Source organism: Pteropus vampyrus, unplaced genomic scaffold, assembly GCF_000151845.1.
Source record: "Pteropus vampyrus isolate Shadow unplaced genomic scaffold, Pvam_2.0 Scaffold135, whole genome shotgun sequence".
Lineage (NCBI taxonomy): Eukaryota > Metazoa > Chordata > Mammalia > Chiroptera > Pteropodidae > Pteropus > Pteropus vampyrus.
In genome coordinates, this window is record NW_011888916.1 from 151155 (window position 1) to 166082 (window position 14928).

Genomic DNA, 14928 nt, shown 5'->3' on the forward strand with positions numbered 1-14928 from the left:
TTTTTTATCATTTCACCTGGGTGGAACTGATTCGCATGGACTCAGAAAGGACAAATTTGATGGCCAGATCTCCACTTTGTTTGCTTTCTCTGTCTGGAGGGGTGAGCGCATCACACAGATCCTGTCTCCCCTCAGGCAGGGCCTCCCAGAAGGAAGGCCGCAAAGGGAGGAGGGAACTAGACCAGAGGGGTTGGGTCTTCTGTAGAAGAAAGCATTTCCATTCTCCTCCGCTGTAAAAGCCTCATGCCTATTTCTGTATATACACTGTGCCCTCCCGCACCTGAGCTATACTCCATTTTGATGCTAGAGTGGTCTTTTCAAAACCCAGGTCTGGTTACTGCAAGATACACATCCTCTACCAGTACCACCATCACTGCTGTGATCCCTTCGTGGCTTCCCAGTGCTTTGAGAAGAACTAGACTTGAGTGCACAGGGCTAGGAATGGTCTGGTCCTGGCTGCCTCATCCCATCGTTCCATCTAATAGGACTGGCCTTTCCAACCACCATGGATCTGCAGATTCCCTCCTGCCAAAGGCTCTTACACATACTGTTCCCTCTGCCTGGAACAGTCTTCCCTTCCTTCTTCCCCATATTGGTTCTTTCTTGCTCATCCTTCAGGAAAGAAAAAAATAAAAGCAGCTAATAGGAATGTGCTAGTAGAGGCAAGGAGGTTGAAGATATTGGAGAAAGAAGGGGTAACAGATAGAGAAGAATGGGAATAATCTGTGCCTGCCCCCCCACCGCAGCACAGCACCTCTTTTTATAAGATAGTAGAGGATAGAGTGATGCAGATAAGTTTATAAGGGGAAGAGAGCCAGAATTTGAGGGAATCCCATCGCAGACTTTGTCTTGGCTTGTGAACAGACCCAAAATATGTGTACCTCATTAAATTTCCCAATCATCACGCCTCATTCAGGTGTCCCAGGTGTAACGCCTCATGACAGACATCTGAAACCTATACAACCAATATATCAGGATACATTTTAATTTAAAATCATTCACCCAACTCTCATTGCTGCTGGCAATAGAGTAATATAGTCACCCTGGGGAGAAATTTGGAAGTACTTATCAATACCCTTAAAATTATTCATACTGTTTTTGCCTATGTTCTGCTTCTACAAATGTATCTGTTATGTCAGTCCCAGCCAATTGATAGTGATGCTATAAGCTAGGAAAGCCCAGGTGCTGGCCCAGGACTGTACATTTCCCCCACAGGGGCCTATGTTGTGGCTGGACTGGCCTTCATGGCTCTTATTATGATTGCAGGATGCACTTCAGCAAAAGCCATCAGGGACCTTTGAGGAACAAGATTTATTATTCACAGGTCCTGAAGGGGACCTGGCACGTGTGTCCAGGGGCCACACAGAGAGGTCACAGGTAGAAAGAGAGCATAGACCTGGGGCTTGGCCTTTATTAGAGTCCAGGGGTGGAGTATCTAGATTTTCATGGGTTCACTCTTTGTTGGCTGATTTGAAGCATAAGAGCAGGAATTAGGGCACAGAAAGGGAGAAGGGGTCACTCAAGCCATCAGTTATCTAGGTTATTCAAGGTTCTCAGAAAGAGGGACCTCCACAGGGGGCAGCCTATTTCCTTATCTGGTCATTTTGCTAGTAGCCGTACCGTACAGCTGGCAATATGTTTATTCAAGGTGGATGTCTTAAAATGGATGCTTTGACAATCAAAAGCTGAATGTCAGGCACTTACACTACAATCAGAAAGCTTAATACCTGCACTCACACTACAGTATCTAAGGAAGTAATGAGAGAGGTACAAAAACTTACCTGCAAAGATATTTATTCTAGTTATTCCTAAATAACAAAAATTAAAGACCACTTAAGTGTCCCCACAGTAGAGAAATGGCTAAATTAAGTTCTGGTATATTTGTGGAACCAAATATTTTATTGCCATTAAAATATTGTTTTTAAATAATAATGGAATAAGAAAAAATGAATGATATTAAAATAGTTTGTTCACCACCTGATTTTGCACACCCAGGCTAGTTAATGTTCATGGGTAGTAATGAGAGCTGAAGTGCATAGCTAGCCTTTTGCTTACTCTGCCGAATCTCATTCTGTATTTCTCTAGGGGGAGCCAGCCCACTTTGAGTATCTGATGTACCCATTACACTCAGCATCCATCACTGGTCTATCTACTTGCATCCGCAAACCCCTCATTGCCACCTGTTCTCTGGATCGATCCATTCGCATCTGGAATTATGAATCAAAGTAAGGAATGAAAGGCTTTGATACTATAATATGCAGGATTTCGGTTGTTAAATTTTTCATGTGCATTACTTTAGAGAATTTTAAATTTGCATTACTTAGAAGCTTTCAGTTGGAAAAAAAAATTTTTAATCAAGTCAGTCAACCTACCTTCTCTTTTCATTCCTGGATGGGCTAGAAAATTACTTTGTGCTTTATTAAATGCTTAACTACTTGCCAGACACTATACCAGCTCTAGGGACATAGAGATAACACTCTAGTATCTCACTTTCTTCCAGGACATCCTATGTCCTTCCAGCTTTCCTATTCCCTTACTCCTACTTGATCTGTTTTTGGCCTCATGGAGCTCACCAGAGCATGTATTTCTCCTCTTTCTCCTCACCACCGCCCCAAGCCCCCTCAATTTCCTAGTGATTTTATCCTTCTGTCATAGCTACCCTGAGAATCTCCAACCTAGATGGCCCTACACTGTAATTTCTTTGTTCCGCTGGAGCTGCTGGGAAAAAAAAAAAAAAGTGCAATCCTTTTGATTTAAGAAATCTAAATGGAGCTGTGCATTTAACACCAACAGACAATTCCTTGTTCAGTCCCCCTACTTGCTATTCTCATTGTTGGATAGTATCCTCAAATACTCAAAATATAGAAAAGGGAGGACGCATTCATTGCAAGCAATAAAGTATCTCAAATGCTATGATAAAAATACATACTAGATACAATGGAGAGCTTGAGGGATTTAGCGAGCTAGATTTATAATTCAAGAACTGATATTCACAGCACTTTGGAACTATATAAGGAATACCAAGAAGAGGCATATACAATCAGCCTTCATCCATCTGGCCACTTCATTGTGGCAGGGTTTGCTGACAAACTACGCCTTATGAATCTACTCATTGATGATATACGTTCTTTCAAAGAATACTCTGTCAGAGGATGCAGAGAGGTAAGAACTGCTGGAGATAAACATCCAGTTTCTTGGGAAACCAGGGTTGAAATATCAAGAACTAATATGGTCTGGGGAGGTGAGACCAAAGTATATCTTAGAGAACTTTAGTGCCTTTTTAAAAAAAAAAAAAAAATTCAGTTCTTCCACCAAACTTATTGAGTATATGGCTCTATCACCCTTTTCTTATTCTCCCTAAAATATTTAAGTGAGCCCAAAGCCCTGTGACAGATCCTCTCTATGGTTGTGGAGTAATACAAAAGCACTGGGAAAAAAAAAAGTTACCACAGAATCAGAGGCACAGCTGGGAAAGCCAGGTTGGAGACTGGGTAGAGCCAGGGAAAACAAGCAATAGTGAGAGGTACTAAGCAGCCCACCATCTTTCCCCGAGATGATTCGCAGAAACAAGACAATGATTCCAGGAACTGCTTCCCTGTTCCGAAACTTCTACAAATGAAATGAATGTTCTCTTCTATGATTCAAGCAGCTTCATGCGTAAGCACATATGGCAGTGTAAGCATCTTAGCCAGTACGAGCTGTAGGAATAGTGAAAGGGTCTGAAAATATCAGCCGATTCTCGTTCTATTTGTACCTTCCCCAGATTCCCACCTCTTTTGAGAAAAAGAGCTCTTGACTGTAACCTTTAATGAGACTGCTCATTTCTTTCATTCTTGCTCTCTGGATGTATTTTTTTGTAGTGTGCTTTTAGCAATGGAGGTCACCTGTTCGCTGCAGTCAATGGAAATGTGATTCAGATTTTTACCACCACAAGCCTGGAGAACATCTCAAACCTGAAAGGACACACAGGGAAGGTAAGTGAATGAACAGTGTCCAGAGAAACAAGGGGCGCAGAGCCAAGCATTTTGCTAGTCCAGTGGGACACAAGTGAACAGAAGAGAAGTGATTCCTCTCCTTGAGGAGGTCACTGTCTACTTAGGAAAAGAGTCGATAAAACAAAGGCACAGACAAATTTAATTACTAATTGCAATAAATTCAATAAAAGAAAAACATGAGGTGTTATGAAAGGAAATAATGAAGGAATTGGCATAATGAAGGAGATTGGGTTATTCACAAAGGCTTTGTCCTAAAGAAGTGGGTAGGAAGTAGCCAGACAGAGCTGGTAGAGATAATCATTGCAGATAGGGATCCAAAGACCTTGAGATGGGAGATTTCTTGGGAAATCTCATAGGAGATTTCAAAGGAACTGAAATGTCTGTGGAGCTAGAACATAGGTATCAGAACAAAACTTGGAGTGAGCTGAAATTGGATAGGTTAGCAGGGGCCCAAGTACATAGAACCTTGTAAGCTTTTTAAGGATTTCGTACTTTATCCTATTGTTCCTCAAAATCATTGAAGACTTCCAGGGCAGGGAATACTATAACCAGACTTGCATTTTAAAAGATTACTTTGGCTGCAGAGTGAAGAATGTGTTGAAAGGGGCAAGGGTAAAAATGGTAAGGAAACTACTGTGGATATCTACATGAAAGAAGATAGTATTTTGGACCAGGGTGGAGGCGGTACAGTTAGAGAGAAGTGGATGGATTCAAAAGATACTTAATTAGTAAAACCAATAGTTCCTGAAGATAGAGTAGATATGGGGCATAAAGAAAAGGGAGGGACCAATGATTAAAAGGAGTAAGAAGTCAGCAGATGAATTTGGAGAGAAAAAGCAATTGAAAAAGAAAGGCATTTTATGCAGAAGAACATGTTGCACCTGCAGATCGCGGCTCACATGCCAGATTCTGTTCTTACTGAGATTGAGTAGATTTTCCTGTAGGAATGTTTCTACATTTGCTGTGTGCCCTTAGGACAATTTCCAGAGACTTTAAATAATTGCTTGTATAATATTTTAACAGTCAACTTATTTGGTTGAGGAGAAGGTCAGCTGAGGTCCCTATTTTTCCATTCTGGAAGTCCCTTCTCTCTGTCCTATTTTTGCAAATTCCATGAATATATAAGTTTCTCCCCCAATCCCTGCCATAATTAATTGGTTGTAGAATTATAGGAATCGTTACAATTGGTTCAATCTTTCCATTCATAAATTGAAAAGGAAATAGGAGTATTTCATCTTCAATATTTTATAAGCATCTTGGGAAACAGAATGCTAACATTCCCAAAAAGCTATGGCTTGTTCTTCCTAAAGGGTTTGTACCAGGAAAGGACGTTCTGCCTCAGTCTAGAGGCACACGTTGCCTTTTCCGTGTGTGTGCATGTGTGTGTGCGTGTGTGTGTGTTTGCGTGTGCACACTCTTCACTGGGAATGTCTTCCTCCCCTGTAGATTCATTCCATTGTGTGGAATGTTGATGACAGCAAACTGATTTCCTGTGGCACAGACGGTGCTGTGTATGAATGGAATCTATCCACGGGAAAAAGAGAGACAGAATGTGTGCTCAAGTCCTGCAGCTACAACTGTGTTTCCATCTCCCCTGATTCCAAGATTATCTTTGCTGTTGGATCTGACCAGACCCTCAAGGAGATTGCAGATTCTTCCGTGAGTCTCCCCTTGCCCAACCCCTGGGCAGCTACAACGATCTGCCGGAGACAGCCTCATGTTTACTGCAGAGAGTGTGGTGAGAAGAAGGCCTGTGACAACAGGGTCCCTCCTTCACGGGATAATGACTCAGGGACACTGAGGACAGGGCTCAGGCCTGCAAACTGAACAGAGCTGTCTGTGTTCCAGGTCCTTCGAGAGATGTCAGCATTCGATGTCGTTTACACAGCCATTGTCATCTCGCACTCCGGGCGCATGATGTTTGTGGGCACCTCAGTGGGAACCATCCGTGCGATGAAGTACCCTCTGTCTTTGCAGAAAGAATTCAATGAGTACCAGGCTCATGCTGGTCCTGTCACCAAGGTGAGAGGGGACCCTCTCTTAGGGCCCAGTCCCAGAACTAGCCCTCAACAGATCCATTTGATCCTGCCTTCCACATACCTTCTTCATCCTATCAACCTCCCAAGGCCTTTTCTCTCTCCTTATTGATTTATCCAGTCATCCATTCAATAAACATTTACTGGATGTTAATAGTCTTTGTTTAAATTATTCCCAGGAATTTACCCTAGGAAATAGAGATGCGCCTAAAGATTTATGTACAAGGTTGTTCACCATAATATTGGGAACATAATAACGGGCCATTTGAGAGATGCTGTAGGCTCTCTACCCAGATCTCCTCTCCCAGGCTAATGCATCCATCTCCAAGCTGCTGAGTGTTGGCTGCTCACAGCTCTCCTCCCGCTCCACAAAAGTGCCCTCGACTAAAAAGAGTCACGGCTCAGGAGATGAGCCCCTCCCCCCCACCCCCGGGTACAAAAGGTCCTCCCTGGGGGTAATAACATGAACACTCATTTGTAAATTGTCCCTTCATGCTCCTTTCTAAAAAAATAGTTTCCATGCACATGGAATTCTGAAGAACAGGCACTTGGAAAATGTGTATCTCCCCACCCCTCCTCCCTTCTCTTATTCCAGATTGAAAAACACCAACACCTGAGGTTTTTAATTATGACCCTGACTCGATAATGCCTTACCTGTAGACACTATCTTTATTAAGAAAGGAGTTTTCATTTATAAACTAAAACATTCTTGTACTGAGCCAGAGTCTTAGGTCCAAAGTAAATTACTATAACATATTTCCCACCACCCCCTTCCCTTCAAATCTAAGTTTGTGGATAAGATGTTTATCTTTCTAATGATAAAAGCAATGCATGTTTATTTTAGAAATAAAGTCCTCATAATAATATCATTAATATTTTGGTGCATTTTCTTCTACATATATATATGTATATGTTTTCTATATATATATGTTTTAGATAAATTGATATCATATTACATGTATACTCTTTCGTAGCCTGCTTTTTTTTTTTACTTAATGCTATTGTAAGCATCTTGCCAATTAAATACTCCTCAAAAGCATGATTTTAGTATCTAAACAAATATCCTATCATATGATAGGCTATAACTTATTTAACTCTTCTCATACAAGTGGGCATTTAAATTACCTTATGAACTCGGACAAATGTGCTAGTCTACAGATTTCCATGGGCATCTCCAATTACCTTCTAAGGCTGAATTCCTAGACAGAGATAGAATTCCTGAGAGAAAGAGCATTGCCATTTTTAAAGTTTTTAACAAATACTGCTGATTGTGAGAAGACATTTTTCATAGTTAATTCTTTTTTTTTTTTCCTTTTATTTTGAAATAATCATGGGTTCACAGGAAATTTTAAAGATAGCGTAGAGGTCCTATGTACCCTCCCCCCAGTATTCCCCAATAATTACATCTAATGTATCTATAATACGATATCAAATCAGAAAATTGACATTGGTTCAATACGTGTGTGTAGTTCTATGTCACTTTATCACATGCATGGATTAGTGTAACCACCACTGCAATCGAGATACAAAACTGTGCCATCACCACAAAGAGCTTGCTCATGCTGCCCTTTAATACTCACACCCACCCCGCTTACCACCCCATCCCTAGTCCTCAGCAACCACTCATTTGTTTTCTATTACTAAAATCTTGTCATCTTGAGGATTTTATATAAATGGAATCATGCAGTATGTGACCTTTTGAGAGTAACTTTTTTCACTTAGCATAATGCCCTTGAGATCTATCCAAATTATTTCGTGTATCAATAGTTTATTCCTTTTTACTGCCAAGTCACATTCCATGGTAAGGATGTACCATAGTTTATTTAACTATCCACCTACTGTAGGATATTCTGACTTTCTCCCAGTTTTTGGCTATTACAAGTAAAGCTGCTATGAACAATACTGTACAGGCTTTTGTGTGAACTTAAATTTTCACTTCTCTGGGATAAATGCCCAGTAGTATGATTGCTGGATCATATGGTGAGTGTACGTTTCATTTTTTAAGAAACTGCTAAGCTATTTTCCATTCCTACCAGCAATGCATGAGAGAGCTAGTTTCTCCAAATCATTGTCAACATTTGGTACTGTCACTATTTTTATTTTGGCTGTTCTAACAGGTTGTTGTGACATCTCATCATGGTCTTAATTTGCGGTTCCCTAACAGCTAATAATGTTGAACATCTTTTAATGGCCTTATTTGCCATATCTGTATATTCTTTTCTGTGAAGTGTCTTCATATCTTTTGCCCACTTTCTAGTGGAATCATTTGAGATTTTTACTGTTGAGTTTTGAGAGTTCTTCGTATAGTCTAAATAATAACTGACTCTTAAGATTCTAAATCCACAGTGAATATAGACATAGTCTAGCTTCTTCTTTTCATTACCAAAGGCCCACGAGGGCTCCTGTCTTATTCTCACCCACAATCAAGCCTTCCTCCCGTGAGGCTGTTCCCAAGCTTACATGGAGGGAGGCCTTGCACAATAGCCAGCTCAATCCTGGTCATCCCAGCCTCAGAAAGCCTCCTCTCCATGGTCTTTTTCTCCTCAGATATTGCTCACCTTCGATGACCAATTCCTGCTGACAGCCGCCAAGGATGGCTGCCTGTTCACCTGGAAGGTTTTTGATAAAGATGGTCGGGGAATTAAGCGAGAGAGGGAAGTAGGCTTTGCCGAAGAAGTGCTTGTTACTAAAACAGACATGGAAGAGAAGGTAAGAATTGGATCTAATGAAGAGGGACATGGAAATTACCAGACAACATCCAGACTCCTGGGCCAACATTCGAGGCCCTCTACAGCTGGCTGCACCGAGCGCCCAGCTTTCTCTGCATATTCTCTGCCCACACTGCCATGCTGCCCTCTTCATTGCTACTTGATCTGTTTCCACCGCACCCTGCCTGTCATTCAGCCACATGATTGCCTTATGCTGTGCTTTACTTTTAGCCCATCAACTAGCTTTCCTCTTCCTACTCTTCGAGGGTGGAAACCATGACATACAATTTTCTCGTATGACCAGCAGTTTATAGCACGTGGAAGACAATCAATACTTACAAAATTGAACTGACAAAATGAACATTCCGGTTGTATCTGTGAAACTTAATAACTGCTAGTATGTGGAGCCTTCTTTACTCACACACACAAAAAGAGGTATTTAGAAAACATTCCCCAAAACTACTCCCCAATAATAAAACAATAATACAATTAATAATAACCAATAACCAACATTTTTTAGGTTTGCCATGAACCAGGCACTATGCTAATTATAAGTATTTTCTCATTTATATCTCACAACATCTCTATGAAGAAGAAACTGTTTTTCTTCCCACGTTTTAAGAACTGGTTTCAGAGAGGTTGAGTGGTAAGTCCAAAGTCACTGAGCTAATAAGTAGCTGGACCAGAGTTCTGATCCGGTTTTAATCCAGAGCCCGCTCTCTTAATCACTATCCCAAAGGGCCTTTCCTCCTATTCATGTAATAAACATCCCATAAAGATGTGTTTTGAGGGAGCTTTGAGGGAGCTGTGTGTTCCACTCCCTAAGGGAGAAGACAAATGGATGGTAAACTAAAGAGGCTTACAGAGGATGACAAAGCTATGCACTCATTGCTATTCATCCAGGAGCCAAAGCACATTTAGTGAACACCTACTGTTTTCTGGGTGCTGGGGATGCATGTGTAAAAAGACAGGCATGAGCCCTGTGAGCAAGGAAACTCACAGTCAAGTAAGATATAGAGACAAGTAAAATCATCAGAACAGCAATGCCAAAATGGACCCCACACAGGATGATAGGCCCCTGACATTTCCCAAGATCCCTCCAAGAGCTCCCTGGAACTTTCGGCAGGAAAGGCAAAGTAGAAGGAAAGAACGGGTGAGAGCCTTTGAGAGTTGGGGTCTGACCCACTGCAAGAGCCAAATATGTCTCCTTCTCTTCCTTCTCTCTGTTTTCTTCTCTCTTCCTCCCAAGGGATAGAAGAAAAGACCAAATAGGAGACACCAGGCTTCACCAAAAGGCCTGTGGTGTCTGGGCTGACTCCTGGCCCAGCCCCCAGCTAGGCCTGCCAGAACTGCTGCCAGGCTGGAAATGACAAGTATATGTACTGCTGACTTCCTAAAACTCCTGTCTCTCTTGGCATCCACGAGACCTCATTCCTATTATTCTCTGTGAGCCTCTCTGACTCTTCCTTTCTGGCTCTTCCTCCACCTGTCCTTTAAAAGACACATTCCCCAGAATTCCCAGCTCTCTTTTTCCTTTATATTCTATGACATTCTATGTAAGTATCTCTCAGGCCATGATTTACCCAGTCATTCGGTCATTTACTCATCTAACTAGTATTTACAGAGGGGTCCGCTATGTATCGGACACTGTACTAAGGTCTGGGATCACAGAGATGAAAGCTATAAGAGGGTCTTGTCTTTAGCTTATAGCCTGGGAGGAAACATAGGTGAAATCAAAACTGGAATTAAGTGTGATGAAGGAACAGTGTTGTTGGAACACAGGAGGAAGGACCCTGATGCAGGCCAGGTAGTGCCAGAGGAAGTGAGCCTTGGACGGAGCCTTCCAGAACAAATGGGAAAGGCTCTTGCACACCGAGGACTAAGTGCGTGCAGAGGGATGAGAGAGGGGTGCTCTGGGGAAGATGCTCCTGGCTAGATGGGGCTAGAAAAGAGAGGGGTTGGAGAACAAGCTGGAGAGAGATTGTGCGGGGCCTCTTGATACCACGTTTTAGGCTTTGGAAATTGTTCCTGAGGACCCGCTGACAGACTTAGGTTCGGGAATGACTTGAGAGATTTACGTTTTGAAGAGACTGCTGTGCAGCAGTGTGAAGGAGGGATTGAGGAAGGAGAATGAGCATGGCAAACACTGGATCATCCCCACCAGTAAATGTATTCCACTAGCCCAAGGCAGACCCCCTGGGTCATTTATTCATCTGATAAATATTTATTTAGTGCTGACAGTGTTGCTGGTCCTGTGCCAGGCTTCTGGGATAAGGCAGTGAAGCAAGAAAGGCCAAGTGCACCTACAGGGACCTATCTGGTGGGAGAAACAGTCCTCATCTCCGGTTCTCTCACCTTCACCACACAGACAATCAGGCACCATGTTCCCTTAAGTCTCTCTCTTGAATCTTTCCATTCCGCTTTGCTCCCTCTACCCCGCCTCTGGTGAAGCCCATACCATCCTCTTCCTGAAAAGCAGTACCCTTGCCTTTAGCCTTCTCTAATCTAGCCCATGCTCCACTCTGCCATCAGAGAGGTCTTTCAGAGGCCAAAGTCAACTGAATTGGGTTAGATGAGGACCTTCGGAGGCCCTCAAGGGTAAAATCCAAATTTCTTAGCAGGGCCTACAGAGACTTTGAGGGTCTGACCCAGTCTCAGCCTCCTCCCTCACACTCTGCCTCCCATCTGTACCAAATCATACGCCGTGCCCTGACCTGGCATCCTCGCTCTTACCTTCCTGACTTTGCACATGCAACTTGTATTCATCTCTTGTTTCAGTATTTCCTGTGTGCCAGGTTCACGCTAGTCTGCTGGCCAGGAATGCAGAAACGAACATAACACCTTCCTTGTTCTCTAGTCGTCCATAAGCAGTAGGGGAGACAGACCAGAAAAGATGAATGGGGATGCACAGAGTGTATTCATAGGTGAGCAAGAAGAAAACACCTGAGTTCTCACCTACTCTAAAAAAATGAGGTATGAGTATTACATTAGTTTTAGAAAACTGGCAATGGCAAATATAATGGATTAGAGGAAGAAGACTTAGACCTAGGAACCAGCAAAGTGGGAAAAGTTAGGACTTAAAGTAATAACAATGAGGTCAGAGGGACACATGGACAGTCCTGAGAACCGCCCAGCTATAGGCACATATCACAATTCGTAATGCTGTTTATTTGGCTGCCTCGGACTATAAGTTCGCTTACTATAAGTTCCATGGGGCAGGCATCATGATTCAACAAATATTTTTCAGATGCCTGCTATGCATTGGGCACTTTTCTAGGTACTTGGGATATATCAATGTACAAACCCAACAAAGGTCTCAGCCTTCTTGGAACTTACTTTCTAGTTGGGAAAGAAGACAGAAGACAATAAACAAAGTAATAAAGTATATATTAGAAAGTGCCAAGATCTAAGGAAAGAACAGAAGTGGGGCAGGGGGGAGGATCATGAGTGCTGGGAATGGGAAGGGGAGGCGAGCAGGATTAAATAGTGTGGTCCAGGTAGACCTCACTGAGCAGCTGACATTTATGCATGTTTGAAGGAAATGAGAGAGTTATTAGCCTAATAATGCCCGGCACACAGTAGGGCTTGCTGAACATATGTTGTGAGGGTAGAAAAAGAAGCTCGTCTGTCTTTTAGTTTTTAGTTTGCATGTCTCTTGTGGGGGAAAGATAACAAGTTTTAGTTGAGACTCATGAGTCGTAGGCTAAACAGAGCTGCAGGTCTCAGAGAGCTCAAAGCCACAGATATAAATAGTCCAATTGAACCACACTGTGAATGCTCTTCATTCTGCATCCTTCCCCCAAAGGCTCAGGTCATGTTGGAGCTGAAGACTCGAGTGGAAGAATTAAAAATGGAGAATGAGTATCAGCTGCGACTAAAGGATATGAACTATTCTGAGAAGATTAAGGAGCTAACAGACAAGTTCATCCAGGAAATGGAGTCCTTGAAAACGAAAAACCAGGTCTGTTTGAGAGACTAAATGAACAACCACAAATCAAAAGAAATTTCCTATTTACTCCAGTTTATTCAAGATGGAACCGGCATGTGCTCATACATGCAATAAGATATATGATAATGGGTGCTTTTAAAGCACAGTCGATAATATCAGAAGTAATTACAACAAAGTACTAAGTAGAAAAAAGCAGAATATGAAATATATGAATATTATTAATTAGGTAATATAAATATGCACAGAACAGTTTTTAAGAAACTAGCTAACAGAGTGATTATCTCTGGAAATTGGGGTTCCGGATCATTTAAATTTTGTTCTTAATACTTTTCTGTAATTTTGAGATTCTCTACAATGAGAACATATTACCTTTATGACCAAGAGAAATTTATTTAAAAACAAAATGAAAAGGTCACAAGATAAACTAACTATAGAAAGAAAAGAGCTAGCAGAATATTGATCTCTGAATTGTCAGTAGGTTAATTAAAATTAGTCTAAATGGTCTTCCTGTAGTTAGATTTGGCCCAGGACTCTCCCAGAATAATTTTTTTTGTTCTGCACAGATCTGCCTGGCCCTTCATCCAAAACCCCCTATTTATTGTTTAAAGGGTATTTGTTCTTTCATGTCATCTCCATGGGTCAGAGTTTGGCTTAAAAAAAAAAAAAAAACCTTGACTGTTAATTTTATTATTTCATTCATTTAATCACCAGACTTTGATTTGGTGCCCCCTGTAAGCTAAGCATAAAGTCGTGTCCTAGGGATGGCACTTCCCCTGATTGCAAGGAGCTTTCCGGTTCCATCAAAGAAAACACTCTTTAGAAACTGACACATTAACAGATCCAAGGATTGAGTTGACAGCGATCTGCCGACAACAGAGAATTCCACTGAATCTTTACTTTTTCCACCCAAAAATGCATTTGCTACATGTCCGAAACAACTCATCATTGACAAGACCCACGTAGTAGGATATAAATAGCGAAAGTATAGAACTTTCAGAACAGAATATAATGTAAATAAGAAAAGTGATAGCTTAGTTGTTGCTCGTAGAACAATGCTTGGTACAAAATATGAGCTTGAGAAATGTTTGTGAGTAAAGACAGATGTCGTTTGTAAAATGCGTTCTTGCTTCAGTAATGCTTTCAGCAGATGTATAGAAATGAGAACATTTGACCCTGTGTTTCAGGTTTTAAAAACAGAAAAAGAAAAGCAGGATATATTTCATCATGAACGCATAGATGACCTCCTAGACAAACAAAGCCGAGAACTGCAGGACCTAGGTGAGTTCACAAGTAGGGGCCACATGGGCGGAGGTGGTTGGTTAGGGGCAGAAGGGTTGATTAGGGACTCTAAGAGTCCAGCAGAAGTCCCAGGTGATATGGATTTGTCTATTAACGGACCACATGAATCCCCTGGAACTCACCATGATTTTTACTCCTATGTATTTACTCATTCATTAAACATGGATGAAACACAAGCCAGTAGTAGATACAGAAAAGTGCAGGTTTGGAGCCCGAAAGACTGCCTCGGGTCCCAGACTCACCATATACTTGCTGGGAGCTTGAAGGAGTCACCCAGCCTCACTGGGCCTCAGTTTACTCTTCTGTAAAATGAAGGTACTACTACCTGTTTTGTACACTCAGCACATTCTTCTTGGCCCTGAACCCCCAAACATCCTGTCTACACTTTCCTGGAAACCTTTTTGCCTAGACAGCAAAGGAGAGGGAGTTTGGCTGCCTAATGAGATGATAGAGTTGGAGGTAGATGAGGAAGATGGGCAGGCATTTGAATCTTGGCTTTGCGAGCAGATGTTCTAGCTGGTGCTGGAAGGGGGTGGAAAAGCACTCCAGGCTTCTTAGGTGTCTCTGAGATTAGTGTTACTGTTCCACCTTAAATACCTTTCTTTCTTCTCTCTAGAATATTGCAACAACCAAAAGTTGCTTCTAGAATATGAGAAGTACCAGGAATTGCAGCTCAAGTCCCAGAGGATGCAGGAGGAATATGAAAAACAACTTCGGGATAACGATGAGACCAAGAGCCAGGCCCTGGAGGAGCTAACGGAGTTTTACGAGGCCAAACTGCAGGAGAAAACCACCCTTCTGGAAGAGGTACTCACAGGAAGGCAAGCTGTGCCTCCCTTCCATGGTGCCATCCTGCAGACCTGGCCTGTGAAGAGCCCAAAGAGCTGTGGGAAGCCTTGCTTGACCTTGACCTCCTTTTCCTTCCCCAGCTTGCTTTCAGC

The 14928-nt window shown here is 42.1% G+C and overlaps 1 protein-coding gene across 7 annotated transcripts in view; it reads left to right on the plus strand.

Annotated features, from left to right (window-relative positions):
- CFAP57 (cilia and flagella associated protein 57) overlaps positions 1-14928 on the plus strand; it is a 41262-nt gene that overhangs the window by 13129 nt on the left and 13205 nt on the right. For all 7 annotated transcript variants that reach the window (XM_023535044.1, XM_023535048.1, XM_023535047.1 and 4 more), the window contains exons 7-15: positions 2086-2225; positions 2997-3162; positions 3861-3974; positions 5442-5654; positions 5844-6017; positions 8579-8740; positions 12545-12700; positions 13873-13966; positions 14604-14794. In XM_023535044.1, coding sequence (XP_023390812.1) covers positions 2086-2225; positions 2997-3162; positions 3861-3974; positions 5442-5654; positions 5844-6017; positions 8579-8740; positions 12545-12700; positions 13873-13966; positions 14604-14794 — 1410 coding nt within the window. The remainder of the gene's footprint in view (positions 1-2085; positions 2226-2996; positions 3163-3860; positions 3975-5441; positions 5655-5843; positions 6018-8578; positions 8741-12544; positions 12701-13872; positions 13967-14603; positions 14795-14928) is intronic.